The following is a 14,443-nucleotide window of genomic DNA, read 5'->3' as shown; positions in this document are numbered from 1 at the left end:
GCAGTCCTATGTAACACCACAGATAACACAGTGATATCTCTGAGTACAGGTCATGTAGTAGATGTGACCTGCAGTCCTATGTAACACCACAGATAACACAGTGATATCTCTCTGAGTACAGATCATGTAGTAGATGTGTCCTGCAGTCCTATGTAACACCACAGATAACACAGTGATATCTCTCTGAGTACAGATCATGTAGTAGATGTGTCCTGCAGTCCTATGTAACACCACAGATAACACAGTGATATCTCTGAGTACAGATCATGTAGTAGATGTGTCCTGCAGTCCTATGTAACAGCACAGATAACACAGTGATATCTCTGAGTACAGATCATGTAGTAGATGTGTCCTGCAGTCCTATGTAACACCACAGATAACACAGTGATATCTCTGAGTACAGATCATGTAGTAGATGTGTCCTGCAGTCCTATGTAACACCACAGATAACACAGTGATATCTCTCTGAGTACAGATCATGTAGTAGATGTGTCCTGCAGTCCTATGTAACACCACAGATAACACAGTGATATCTCTGAGTACAGATCATGTAGTAGATGTGTCCTGCAGTCCTATGTAACACCACAGATAACACAGTGATATCTCTGAGTACAGATCATGTAGTAGATGTGTCCTGCAGTCCTATGTAACACCACAGATAACACAGTGATATCTGAGTACAGATCATGTAGTAGATGTGACCTGCAGTCCTATGTAACACCACAGATAACACAGTGATATCTGAGTACAGATCATGTAGTAGATGTGACCTGCAGTCCTATGTAACACCACAGATAACACAGTGATATCTCTGAGTACAGATCATGTAGTAGATGTGTCCTGCAGTCCTATGTAACACCACAGATAACACAGTGATATCTCTGAGTACAGATCATGTAGTAGATGTGTCCTGCAGTCCTATGTAACACCACAGATAACACAGTGATATCTCTGAGTACAGATCATGTAGTAGATGTGCCCTGCAGTCCTATGTAACACCACAGATAACACAGTCATATCTCTGAGTACAGATCATGTAGTAGATGTGTCCTGCAGTCCCATGTAACACCACAGATAACACAGTGATATCTCTGAGTACAGATCATGTAGTAGATGTGTCCTGCAGTCCTATGTAACACCACAGATAACACAGTGATATCTCTGAGTACAGGTCATGTAGTAGATGTGACCTGCAGTCCCATGTAACACCACAGATAACACAGTGATATCTCTGAGTACAGATCACGTAGTAGATGTGTCCTGCAGTCCTATGTAACACTACAGATAACACAGTGATATCTCTGAGTACAGATCATGTAGTAGATGTGTCCTGCAGTCCTATGTAACACCACAGATAACACAGTGATATCTCTGAGTACAGATCATGTAGTAGATGTGTCCTGCAGTCCTATGTAACACCACAGATAACACAGTGATATCTCTGAGTACAGATCATGTAGTAGATGTGTCCTGCAGTCCTATGTAACACCACAGATAACACAGTGATATCTCTGAGTACAGATCATGTAGTAGATGTGCCCTGCAGTCCTATGTAACACCACAGATAACACAGTGATATCTCTGAGTACAGGTCATGTAGTAGATGTGACCTGCAGTCCCATGTAACACCACAGATAACACAGTGATATCTCTGAGTACAGATCACGTAGTAGATGTGTCCTGCAGTCCTATGTAACACTACAGATAACACAGTGATATCTCTGAGTACAGATCATGTAGTAGATGTGTCCTGCAGTCCTATGTAACACCACAGATAACACAGTGATATCTCTGAGTACAGATCATGTAGTAGATGTGTCCTGCAGTCCTATGTAACACCACAGATAACACAGTGATATCTCTAAGTACAGATCATGTAGTTGATGTGTCCTGCAGTCCTATGTAACACCACAGATAACACAGTGATTTCTCTGAGTACAGATCATGTAGTAGATGTGTCCTGCAGTCCTATGTAACACCACAGATAACACAGTGATATCTCTGAGTACAGATCATGTAGTAGATGTGTCCTGCAGTCCTATGTAACACCACAGATAACACAGTGATATCTCTGAGTACAGATCATGTAGTAGATGTGTCCTGCAGTCCTATGTAACACCACAGATAACACAGTGATATCTCTCTGAGTACAGATCATGTAGTAGATGTGTCCTGCAGTCCTATGTAACACCACAGATAACACAGTGATATCTCTGAGTACAGATCATGCAGTAGATGTGTCCTGCAGTCCTATGTAACACCACAGATAACACAGTGATATCTCTGAGTACAGATCATGTAGTAGATGTGCCCTGCAGTCCTATGTAACAGCACAGATAACACAGTGATATCTCTGAGTACAGATAATGTAGTAGATGTGTCCTGCAGTCCCATGTAACACCACAGATAACACAGTGATATCTCTGAGTACAGATCATGTAGTAGATGTGTCCTGCAGTCCTATGTAACACCACAGATAACACAGTGATATCTCTGAGTACAGGTCATGTAGTAGATGTGACCTGCAGTCCTATGTAACACCACAGATAACACAGTGATATCTCTCTGAGTACAGATCATGTAGTAGCTGTGTCCTGCAGTCCTATGTAACAGCACAGATAACACAGTGATATCTCTGAGTACAGATCATGTAGTAGATGTGTCCTGCAGTCCTATGTAACACCACAGATAACACAGTGATATCTCTCTGAGTACAGATCATGTAGTAGATGTGTCCTGCAGTCCTATGTAACACCACAGATAACACAGTGATATCTCTGAGTACAGATCATGTAGTAGATATGACCTGCAGTCCTATGTAACACCACAGATAACACAGTGATATCTCTGAGTACAGATCATGTAGTAGATGTGTCCTGCAGTCCCATGTAACACCACAGATAACACAGTGATATCTCTGAGTACAGATCATGTAGTAGATGTGTCCTGCAGTCCTATGTAACACCACAGATAACACAGTGATATCTCTGAGTACAGATCATGTAGTAGATGTGTCCTGCAGTCCTATGTAACAGCACAGATAACACAGTGATATCTCTGAGTACAGATCATGTAGTGGATGTGTCCTGCAGTCCTATGTAACACCACAGATAACACAGTGATATCTCTGAGTACAGATCATGTAGTAGATGTGACCTGCAGTCCTATGTAACACCACAGATAACACAGTGATATCTCTCTGAGTACAGATCATGTAGTAGATGTGTCCTGCAGTCCTATGTAACACCACAGATAACACAGTGATATCTGAGTACAGATCATGTAGTAGATGTGACCTGCAGTCCTATGTAACACCACAGATAACACAGTGATATCTCTGAGTACAGATCATGTAGTAGATGTGTCGTGCAGTCCTATGTAACACCACAGATAACACAGTGATATCTCTGAGTACAGATCATGTAGTAGATGTGTCCTGCAGTCCTATGTAACACCACAGATAACACAGTGATATCTCTGAGTACAGATCATGTAGTAGATGTGTCCTGCAGTCCTATGTAACACCACAGATAACACAGTGATATCTCTCTGAGTACAGATCATGTAGTAGATGTGTCCTGCAGTCCTATGTAACACCACAGATAACACAGTGATATCTCTGAGTACAGATCATGTAGTAGATGTGTCCTGCAGTCCTATGTAACACCACAGATAACACAGTGATATCTCTGAGTACAGATCATGTAGTAGATGTATCCTGCAGTCCTATGTAACACCACAGATAACACAGTGATATCTCTGAGTACAGATCATGTAGTAGATGTGTCCTGCAGTCCTATGTAACACCACAGATAACACAGTGATATCTGAGTACAGATCATGTAGTAGATGTGTCCTGCAGTCCTATGTAACACCACAGATAACACAGTGATATCTCTGAGTACAGATCATGTAGTAGATGTGTCCTGCAGTCCTATGTAACACCACAGATAACACAGTGATATCTCTGAGTACAGATCATGTAGTAGATGTGTCCTGCAGTCCTATGTAACACCACAGATAACACAGTGATATCTCTGAGTACAGATCATGTAGTAGATGTGTCCTGCAGTCCTATGTAACACCACAGATAACACAGTGATATCTCTGAGTACAGATCATGTAGTAGATGTGTCCTGCAGTCCTATGTAACACCACAGATAACACAGTGATATCTCTGAGTACAGATCATGTAGTAGATGTGACCTGCAGTCCTATGTAACACTACAGATAACACAGTGATATCTCTGAGTACAGATCATGTTCTAGATGTGACCTGCAGTCCTATGTAACACCACAGATAACAGATGATTGGGGTCAGACTACAATCAGTTACATTTGTATCAGATTTCTCCTTTTCCAATGAGATTAACACAAGAAGAGGAAGCTTCTCACAACCTTCTGATTGGCTGATCGGGTAAGTAAACGTGCCCCTGTATATTCACTGTCCGCTTGAAAAATGACGATATCGGGTGTCACTCCGGGGGTCTCCCCCCCCCCCTCCGCTTTTAGTTGGAGGAATAAAGTGTTACATGACTGATGGACAGACACATAAGAGAACATGCGCAGGGAGATATGGTGGAAGGAAGAGCAGCTGGAGATGATGAATCCCAATCACCTCCACCAGGACACGACCTCAAACACGTGACTGATACGCTCCGTATTCACTGCTACCTGGATGACGTCCAAAAATGAAAGTTATTATAAGAATTATCCTTCTGGGGTCACACAAGTCAGGTATCTGGGAATAACATATTAAAGACGCTGAATTGTATTCATATTGGACAATAATATTTAACATGGTTATAATTGTCCTGGCAGTTATGTTGTGTTGTGTGATTGTTGGTGCGGGTTGTGGTGGTCATAGTATTAGTATTAGTGTTGGTTATGACGTTGTTGGTGTCAATTTTGGTAGTGATCGCGGTGTTATTATTGGTGCTTATGGTGATATTGATCACGGTGTTATCGTTGGCTGTGAGGATGGTGTAGTTGATGGTGATGTTGGTCACGGTGTTATTGTTGGTGTTGATGGTGATGGTGATATTGTTGACTGTGAGGATGGTGTAGTTGATGGTGATCAGGGTGTTGTTGTTGGTGTTGATGGTGTTGATGGTGTTGCTGGCTGTGAGGATGGTGTAGTTGATGTTGATGTTGGTCACGGTGTTATTGTTGGTGTTGATGGTGATATTGTTGGCTGTGAGGATGGTGTAGTTGATGGTGATCAGGGTGTTGTTGTTGGTGTTGTTGGTGTTAATGGTGTTGCTGGCTGTGAGGATGGTGTAGTAGATGTTGGTCACGGTGTTGTTGTTGGTGATCATGGTGTTGCTGGCTGTGAGGATGGTGTAGTAGATGTTGGTCACGGTGTTGTTGTTGGTGTTGATGGTGTTGCTGGCTGTGAGGATGGTGTAGTAGATGTTGGTCACGGTGTTGTTGTTGGTGATCATGGTGTTGCTGGCTGTGAGGATGGTGTAGTAGATGTTGGTCACGGTGTTGTTGTTGGTGATCATGGTGTTGCTGGCTGTGAGGATGGTGTAGTAGATGTTGGTCACGGTGTTGTTGTTGGTGTTGATGGTGTTGCTGGCTGTGAGGATGGTGTAGTAGATGTTGGTCACGGTGTTGTTGTTGGTGTTGATGGTGTTGCTGGCTGTGAGGATGGTGTAGTAGATGTTGGTCACGGTGTTGTTGTTGGTGTTGATGGTGTTGCTGGCTGTGAGGATGGTGTAGTTGATGTTGGTCACGGTGTTGTTGTTGGTGATCATGGTGTTGCTGGCTGTGAGGATGGTGTAATAGATGTTGGTCACGGTGTTGTTGTTGGTGTTGATGGTGTTGCTGGCTGTGAGGATGGTGTAGTAGATGGTGATCATGGTGTTGTTGGTGTTGATGGTGTTATCGTTGGCTGTGAGGATGGTGTAGTAGATGTTGGTCACGGTGTTGTTGTTGGTGTTGATGGTGTTGCTGGCTGTGAGGATGGTGTAGTAGATGGTGATCATGGTGTTGTTGGTGTTGATGGTGTTATTGTTGGCTGTGAGGATGGTGTAGTAGATGTTGGTCACGGTGTTGTTGTTGGTGTTGATGGTGTTGCTGGCTGTGAGGATGGTGTAGTTGATGTTGGTCACGGTGTTATTGTTGGTGTTGATGGTGTTGCTGGCTGTGAGGATGGTGTAGTAGATGTTGGTCACGGTGTTGTTGTTGGTGTTGATGGTGTTGCTGGCTGTGAGGATGGTGTAGTAGATGTTGGTCACGGTGTTGTTGTTGGTGTTGATGGTGTTGCTGGCTGTGAGGATGGCGTAGTTGATGTTGATCATGCCATCGCTGGTGATAATCTGAGATGTTGGTGTCGCGGGAGGTGTTACCTGCACTGGCAGCAGTGTTGATGGTGGTTTCATTCCAGGTGAGATGCACATTGTATAGGATGCGCCTATATACAGCCAGATCCTATATCCAGTCTCCTATGACTGATAATAGAATTTATGGCAACAATCAGGCCTGAGGAGGTCCTAGATGAGGCTGCAGCAGTTCCCCGGCTCTGGAGAGGACACATCTGGGACAGGACCCCCCATTATCACGGATGACACTAATGCTCCAGTAACCTCAGTGCATCCCGGGCCGGCTATAACGCGAGGCAATGGCCGGGGGGCGCTATCTGTGTCACAGCCGCATTGTGTGCCTTCAATTACAAGGTATTACCAGGCGCCGGTTCCAGGATGTGACTGCGGGTCACGGATAATGGCGTTCTGCTGAATGTCGCTGTCAGTCCTGAGCGATCAAGGGGAATATAAACCGCAAAACTCGCAGCTTTAAGAGCCGGAAAATTCAATTTTTGCTCCCCCAGCACCGAGGCGCCGGCTGCCACTTGTGAAATTGTGTTTAATAAAAGCTTTGATGACTAAGGGAAGAGCGTCAGCTCCCACATCGCACCTTGGGGCTCCTCACCATGTTCTGCCTGACTCATAACTATGCAGCTACACATGTTAGAGAACACAGCGCCGGACCGCCACGCGGGGAAACACAGACGCGCTCTCATATTAGAGCGTATCCAAGGGCGCCGGCTGCTAATGAGCCCCATTGTAGTGTCCACCAAGGACGTCACCCAACTCTCCATAGACCGGACACACAGAAATCATTGTGTCAGTCTCCACTGGAATCCTGTCCTTCTATTCATGTATCAGAACTAATGATGGAGAAACATTGTTACACATCTACCGCACAGACTTCTGGGTGACTCACGTTCAGCTGCAGCTCGTCCGTCCACTGTCCGATCAGTCTGTATCCCGGCGCCGTGCGATTTCCCATCTGGAATTGGAAGATGTCGTATCGGCCAAGGGCGTCTCCATTCTTATTAAACATCACCGGGGTCCCAGCGCTTCCTGCGGGGGGAAGGGGCAAAGGTCAGACGTGGAGCAGACACTGGCCTTGTATCCTGTCTGTATATCTTTCTATTCTTTCTTTGGGAAAGTTGGGTGCCATTCATTGGGGCCATCAGTCCCATTACTATTGAGTCCAGTGATTAGCTACTGCAGGTGTGCATGTCAGTATTATTGTGAGGCCGGTGATTGCAGGGTGTGCATGTCAGTATTATTGTGAGGCCGGTGATTGCAGGGTGTGCATGTCAGTATTATTTTGAGGCCAGTGATTGCAGGGTGTGCATGTCAGTATTATTGTGAGGCCAGTGATTGCTGGTGTGCATGTCAGTATTATTGTGAGGCCAGTGATTGCAGGGTGTGCATGTCAGTATTATTGTGAGGCCAGTGATTGCCGGGTGTGCATGTCAGTATTATTGTGAGGCCAGTGATTAGCTACTGCAGGTGTGCATGTCAGTACTATTTTGAGGCCAGTGATTGCAGGGTGTGCATGTCAGTATTATTGTGAGGCCAGTGATTGCAGGGTGTGCATGTCAGTATTATTGTGAGGCCAGTGATTGCCGGGTGTGCATGTCAGTATTATTGTGAGGCCGGTGATTGCAGGGTGTGCATGTCAGTATTATTGTGAGGCCAGTGATTAGCTACTGCAGGTGTGCATGTCAGTACTATTTTGAGGCCAGTGATTGCAGGGTGTGCATGTCAGTATTAGTGTGAGGCCAGTGATTGCAGGGTGTGCATGTCAGTACTATTTTGAGGCCAGTGATTGCCGGGTGTGCATGTCAGTATTATTGTGAGGCCAGTGATTAGCTACTGCAGGTGTGCATGTCAGTACTATTTTGAGGCCAGTGATTGCAGGGTGTGCATGTCAGTATTATTGTGAGGCCAGTGATTGCAGGATGTGCATGTCAGTATTATTGTGAGGCCAGTGATTGCAGGGCGTGCATGTCAGTAATATTGTGAGGCCAGTGATTGCAGGGTGTGCATGTCAGTATTATTGTGAGGCCAGTGATTGCAGGGTGTGCATGTCAGTATTATTGTGAGGCCAGTGATTGCAGGGTGTGCATGTCAGTACTATTTTGAGGCCAGTGATTGCAGGGTGTGCATGTCAGTATTATTGTGAGGCCAGTGATTGCAGGGTGTGCATGTCAGTATTATTGTGAGGCCAGTGATTGCAGGGTGTGCATGTCAGTATTATTGTGAGGCCGGTGATTGCAGGGTGTGCATGTCAGTATTATTGTGAGGCCAGTGATTGCAGGGTGTGCATGTCAGTATTATTGTGAGGCCAGTGATTGCGGGGTGTGCATGTCAGTATTATTGTGAGGCCAGTGATTGCTGGGTGCGCATGTCAGTATTATTGTGAGGCCAGTGATTGCCGGGTGTGCATGTCAGTATTATTGTGAGGCCAGTGATTGCAGGGTGTGCATGTCAGTATTATTGTGAGGCCGGTGATTGCAGGGTGTGCATGTCAGTATTATTGTGAGGCCGGTGATTGCAGGGTGTGCATGTCAGTATTATTGTGAGGCCGGTGATTGCAGGGTGTGCATGTCAGTATTATTGTGAGGCCGGTGATTGCAGGGTGTGCATGTCAGTATTATTGTGAGGCCGGTGATTGCAGGGTGTGCATGTCAGTATTATTGTGAGGCCAGTGATTGCTGGGTGTGCATGTCAGTATTATTGTGAGGCCAGTGATTGCAGGGTGTGCATGTCAGTATTATTGTGAGGCCGGTGATTGCAGGGTGTACATGTCAGTATTATTGTGAGGCCGGTGATTGCAGGGTGTGCATGTCAGTATTATTGTGAGGCCAGTGATTGCAGGGTGTGCATGTCAGTATTATTGTGAGGCCAGTGATTGCCGGGTGTGCATGTCAGTATTATTGTGAGGCCAGTGATTGCAGGGTGTGCATGTCAGTATTATTGTGAGGCCAGTGATTGCAGGGTGTGCATGTCAGTATTATTGTGAGGCCAGTGATTGCAGGGTGTGCATGTCAGTATTATTGTGAGGCCAGTGATTGCAGGGTGTGCATGTCAGTATTATTGTGAGGCCAGTGATTGCAGGGTGTGCATGTCAGTATTATTGTGAGGCCAGTGAATGCAGGGTGTGCATGTCAGTATTATTGTGAGGCCAGTGATTGCCGGGTGTGCATGTCAGTATTATTGTGAGGCCAGTGATTGCAGGGTGTGCATGTCAGTATTATTGTGAGGCCGGTGATTGCCGGGTGTGCATGTCAGTATTATTGTGAGGCCGGTGATTGCAGAGTGTGCATGTCAGTATTATTGTGAGGCCAGTGATTGCAGGGTGTGCATGTCAGTATTATTGTGAGGCCAGTGATTGCAGGGTGTGCATGTCAGTATTATTGTGAGGCCAGTGATTGCAGGGTGTACATGTCAGTATTATTGTGAGGCCAGTGATTGCAGGGTGTACATGTCAGTATTATTGTGAGGCCAGTGATTGCAGGGTGTGCATGTCAGTATTATTGTGAGGCCAGTGATTGCCGGGTGTGCATGTCAGTATTATTGTGAGGCCGGTGATTGCAGGGTGTGCATGTCAGTATTATTGTGAGGCCAGTGATTGCAGGGTGTGCATGTCAGTATTATTGTGAGGCCGGTGATTGCAGAGTGTGCATGTCAGTATTATTGTGAGGCCAGTGATTGCCGGGTGTGCATGTCAGTATTATTGTGAGGCCGGTGATTGCAGGGTGTGCATGTCAGTATTATTGTGAGGCCAGTGATTGCAGGGTGTACATGTCAGTATTATTGTGAGGCCAGTGATTGCAGGGTGTACATGTCAGTATTATTGTGAGGCCAGTGATTGCAGGGTGTGCATGTCAGTATTATTGTGAGGCCAGTGATTGCCGGGTGTGCATGTCAGTATTATTGTGAGGCCGGTGATTGCAGGGTGTGCATGTCAGTATTATTGTGAGGCCAGTGATTGCCGGGTGTGCATGTCAGTATTATTGTGAGGCCAGTGATTGCAGGGTGTGCATGTCAGTATTATTGTGAGGCCAGTGATTGCAGGGTGTGCATGTCAGTATTATTGTGAGGCCAGTGATTGCAGGGTGTGCATGTCAGTATTATTGTGAGGCCAGTGATTGCAGGGTGTGCATGTCAGTATTATTGTGAGGCCGGTGATTGCAGGGTGTACATGTCAGTATTATTGTGAGGCCAGTGATTGCAGGGTGTACATGTCAGTATTATTGTGAGGCCAGTGATTGCAGGGTGTGCATGTCAGTATTATTGTGAGGCCAGTGAGTGCAGGGTGTGCATGTCAGTATTATTGTGAGGCCAGTGATTGCAGGGTGTGCATGTCAGTATTATTGTGAGGCCGGTGATTGCAGGGTGTACATGTCAGTATTATTGTGAGGCCAGTGATTGCAGGGTGTGCATGTCAGTATTATTGTGAGGCCAGTGATTGCAGGGTGTGCATGTCAGTATTATTGTGAGGCCAGTGATTGGACATTTGTAGAGCGAGTTGTTGCTACAAGAGGGTGAAACAAAGACCCTCAGGGACCCTCAGACTCAGTTCTGGAGCTTTTGGAAGGGGTTGTGGACATTTTGTGAAACCTCTATAGAAAGTGATTGTAATGTAGAATCTAACTCCCTGTAGTCGGAGCTTTATCTCGGTGACCATAGACGCCAACTTTACCGCAACTTCCCGCAGTCACGTCCCGATGAAACGTAATTTCCTCCATTAAAGTGTCAGGTCCTGGCAGCGTCCGCGTGTATCAGCGGGAAGCGCTCAGACTTGTTACATTGTATCATTGTTTCCCCTTCTCCTAAACAATGGCCTGAGCCCCCAACCATAATGTAACCTCATGAAACTTAGACCAGAGCGTCCCGAAAATCTCACATTATCCCTCAAGGACACAAAAGACCAGGAATCAGGTCATGGTTCCCTTGTCCCGGGCCCTATTAGTCGCAGCGGGCGGCACATTAGCGCTCTATACATTAGGGCTCTCCTATCGCCTGCGCTTGGCTCCTGCTTTTACGTGCCGCTGCCCGCGGTGCCGGATTCTCTCCGGCTTACGGCTCCGATTTTTTTCCCCATCACCTGATGATTTCTTTAATAATTTTCTCCATTTCCTACAAACTATAATTGAGCTCATTTTGGTAATTTGGCGGCTATTGTGCGCCGGAGGCAGACGGGGTTCATTCTGGCTGAAGCACGGGCAAGGTTTCATGTCCCGCTGCTAATGCCCTGTGTCATAGGAAGAAGCCGCGCTAATTATTCAGCAATTTTGCTGCAGACTTGGAGTTTTTTTTTTACACTCCTCCGCTGATATGAAAAGATCCGGCCCAGGAGTTAAATTAATTTATTCTTAGGAAAAAAAAAAAAAAAAAAATTTGGATCAGAATTTTGCCGTCGTCTCCGGCACAGAACAGAAGAAACTGTTTCATGTCGACTTTGATAAGACGTCGTCGCTGTAATCATTCAGAAGAGGAGAAAATCGCACATTAGCTGTAATGGCGGAGGAAACCGAAACTGCGGGAGAAGGAGGGGGCGAGCGAGGGGGCCACAATGTAATCCTAAGGAACCTCATAGACGTCTTATCCCGGCACAGACAGATGTATCCTGGTGGTCTCCACATAGACCCCATTGACGTTTTGTAAGGTTTGTTGGGGTCCATCCCTGGTGGTGTAAGGTAGTATTCAGGGTCTTTGTTACATCCCTGGTGGTGTAAGGTAGTATTTAGGGTCTTGGCCCTGGTCGTCTAGTGTATTGCAGGGGTTTGGTTTTGGTTACATTCCCGTGCCCTGTGGGATCTGTGATGACAGTTCTGTGGCTGCTGATGTTGTAGCCAGTGACTGATATCAGGCGAGGCCTCAGCAGTGGATTTGGGGGGCACAGGTGGTATGTTGGGTACAGGGGAGGGGGGGGGGAGGTATTTTTCGTCTCTCACCATTGAAGCTGACGTTGCGGATGTATTTCAGAAGCTTCTTCCCCACAGGAGGGTCCACGGCCGGGCACAGACCAGAGGAGCCGGGGCACAGATCCTTGATCATGTTGTGCAGGGCATGGGCCATGGCGTAGACGGCATCCACCACAAACTGCACCCTGCCATCCTGCTCGTAGGGAGAGTTCTCCCCGATGCGCTCGTTACCTGTGGGAAAGCGGGACAGAAAGGGTGAGTGTCTACTCCATGCCCATATCCTGAGGCCCCGGGCACAGCTCTTTGTGCCACAGGACAAGGGGGCACAACACCTACACCACAGCGGAGACTAACATCAGACATGGCACTACGGTAAAAACCATATTCACCCATATTCCAGAATGGCAAGCATGGGCATCTCCACCTAGAGTGACAGCCACATTACCACCTAGACCAGTGATGGAGAACCTTCTAGAGACCGAGTGCCCAAACTACAACCAAAATCCATGGATTTACCATGAAGTGCCAACATGGCATTTTAAGCAGTAACTTATTGCTACTCATCTTTCAATCGTATCGACCCCCTGAGGCCACCAATACAGTTGAAAGAAGGAGGGCAAATTCAGACTCAGAGCAGCATCTCTTAAGTTGTCTGGGACTTGGTGGATTTGGTCCTATTTGGTGAACTCTGTCCTGGAGTGATGGTCCGAGTGCCCACAGAAATGGCCCTGAGTGCCACCTCTGGCACCCGTGCCATAGGTTCGCCACCACTGACCTAGACTGCCAAGCTTGGGTACCTTCCATAGATGCCTCCTAGAATGCCAGTCACATTTATTCTCCAGAACGTCTTGCATGTACATCACAGATACAGCCTGGAGTGCCAGCCACATGTACCATCTGGAATGCCAAGCGTGGGAATCTCCCACAGATGCCACTTACTGCCAAAAAATGCCCATTACTTTACCAGTCACATAGATATTTATACTCTACAGTGCCAGACAGGCAAGGATCCCATCCTGTAAAGATGCCCCCCTGGAGTGCCAATCACATATGCCAGGCATGGGTAACTTCCATGTATTCCACTAAAGTGCCAGTCCCTTGTACCCTCCATATGCCCCACAGTGTAACCCCCCAGAATGCCCGTCACAAATATACCCTAGACATGCCCCTATAAGTGTCTCCCCCAGGCACATAGACCAGTCTCAGGTGCCCACAGTCACCCCTCAGTCTGGGTTGGCATCTATCATTGGCTCTGACATGTCTCAGCTTTGTGTTACAATGTATCTCATGATGAGGTCACCGGGTAAAGGAGGTTTTATTAGAGTTTTTTCCTCTCTTTCTACAGATCTTCCTCCCTGGGATCAGAGAGTGACGGATAATAAATATCTACTAATTTCTCTAATACCGAGCGCCACCTCTGCATCGCCCCGTCACCCCCGTCTGACGACCAAATCTGCCTTTATCTGTTTCCTGTCATATTTTGGAGTCTTATCTGGCGCCGGCCCAGGGAGAACCTTGTAAGAACGTCCTTCACAGAGCGACAGACCATGAAAAGCCCATGAAAAACACCAAAATCTTCTATTATCTGCACAGATATTTCTGTCCCTCTGCAGGGAACGATCAGACGGATGATGGAGCGAGGAATGAGGCGTCAATGTAAGTGTACAAATGTTTATCAACAGGAGAGATAAATAGATACTAGAAACAGAGATACATAAGAGAAAGGTAGATACATAAGAGATACGAGATAGATGGATATGAGATAGATAGATAGATAGATAGATAGATAGATAGATAGATAGATAGATAGATAGGAGATAGATAGGAGATAGATAGGAGATAGATAGATAGATAGATAGATAGATAGATAGATAGATAGATAGATAGATAGATAGGAGATAGATAGATAGATAGATAGGAGATAGATAGATAGGAGATAGATAGATAGGAGATAGATAGGAGATAGATAGATAGATAGATAGATAGATAGATAGATAGATAGGAGATAGATAGATAGATAGGAGATAGATAGATAGATAGGAGATAGATAGATAGATAGATAGGAGATAGATAGATAGATAGGAGATAGATAGAGAGATAGATAGATAGATAGGAGATAGATAGATAGATAGATAGGAGATAGATAGATAGATAGATAGGAGATAGATAGATAGATAGATAGATAGATAGATAGATAGATAGATAGATAGGAGA

General features: G+C 45.9%; 1 protein-coding gene across 1 annotated transcript in view; it reads right to left on the bottom strand.

The window, feature by feature from the left end:
* The window catches only part of GRM7 (glutamate metabotropic receptor 7), a 308,516-nt gene that overhangs the window by 92,970 nt on the left and 201,103 nt on the right, over nucleotides 1–14,443 (bottom strand). The window contains exons 6-7 of the mRNA XM_072128330.1: nucleotides 12,260–12,460; nucleotides 7,228–7,367 (exon numbers count right to left, since the gene is read on the bottom strand). Coding sequence (XP_071984431.1) covers nucleotides 7,228–7,367; nucleotides 12,260–12,460 — 341 coding nt within the window. The remainder of the gene's footprint in view (nucleotides 1–7,227; nucleotides 7,368–12,259; nucleotides 12,461–14,443) is intronic.

The sequence above is a fragment of the Engystomops pustulosus genome, chromosome 10 (genome assembly GCF_040894005.1).
Source record: "Engystomops pustulosus chromosome 10, aEngPut4.maternal, whole genome shotgun sequence".
In the NCBI taxonomy this organism is placed as follows: Eukaryota; Metazoa; Chordata; class Amphibia; order Anura; family Leptodactylidae; genus Engystomops; species Engystomops pustulosus.
This window is presented reverse-complemented; position numbering and strand designations above follow the sequence as displayed.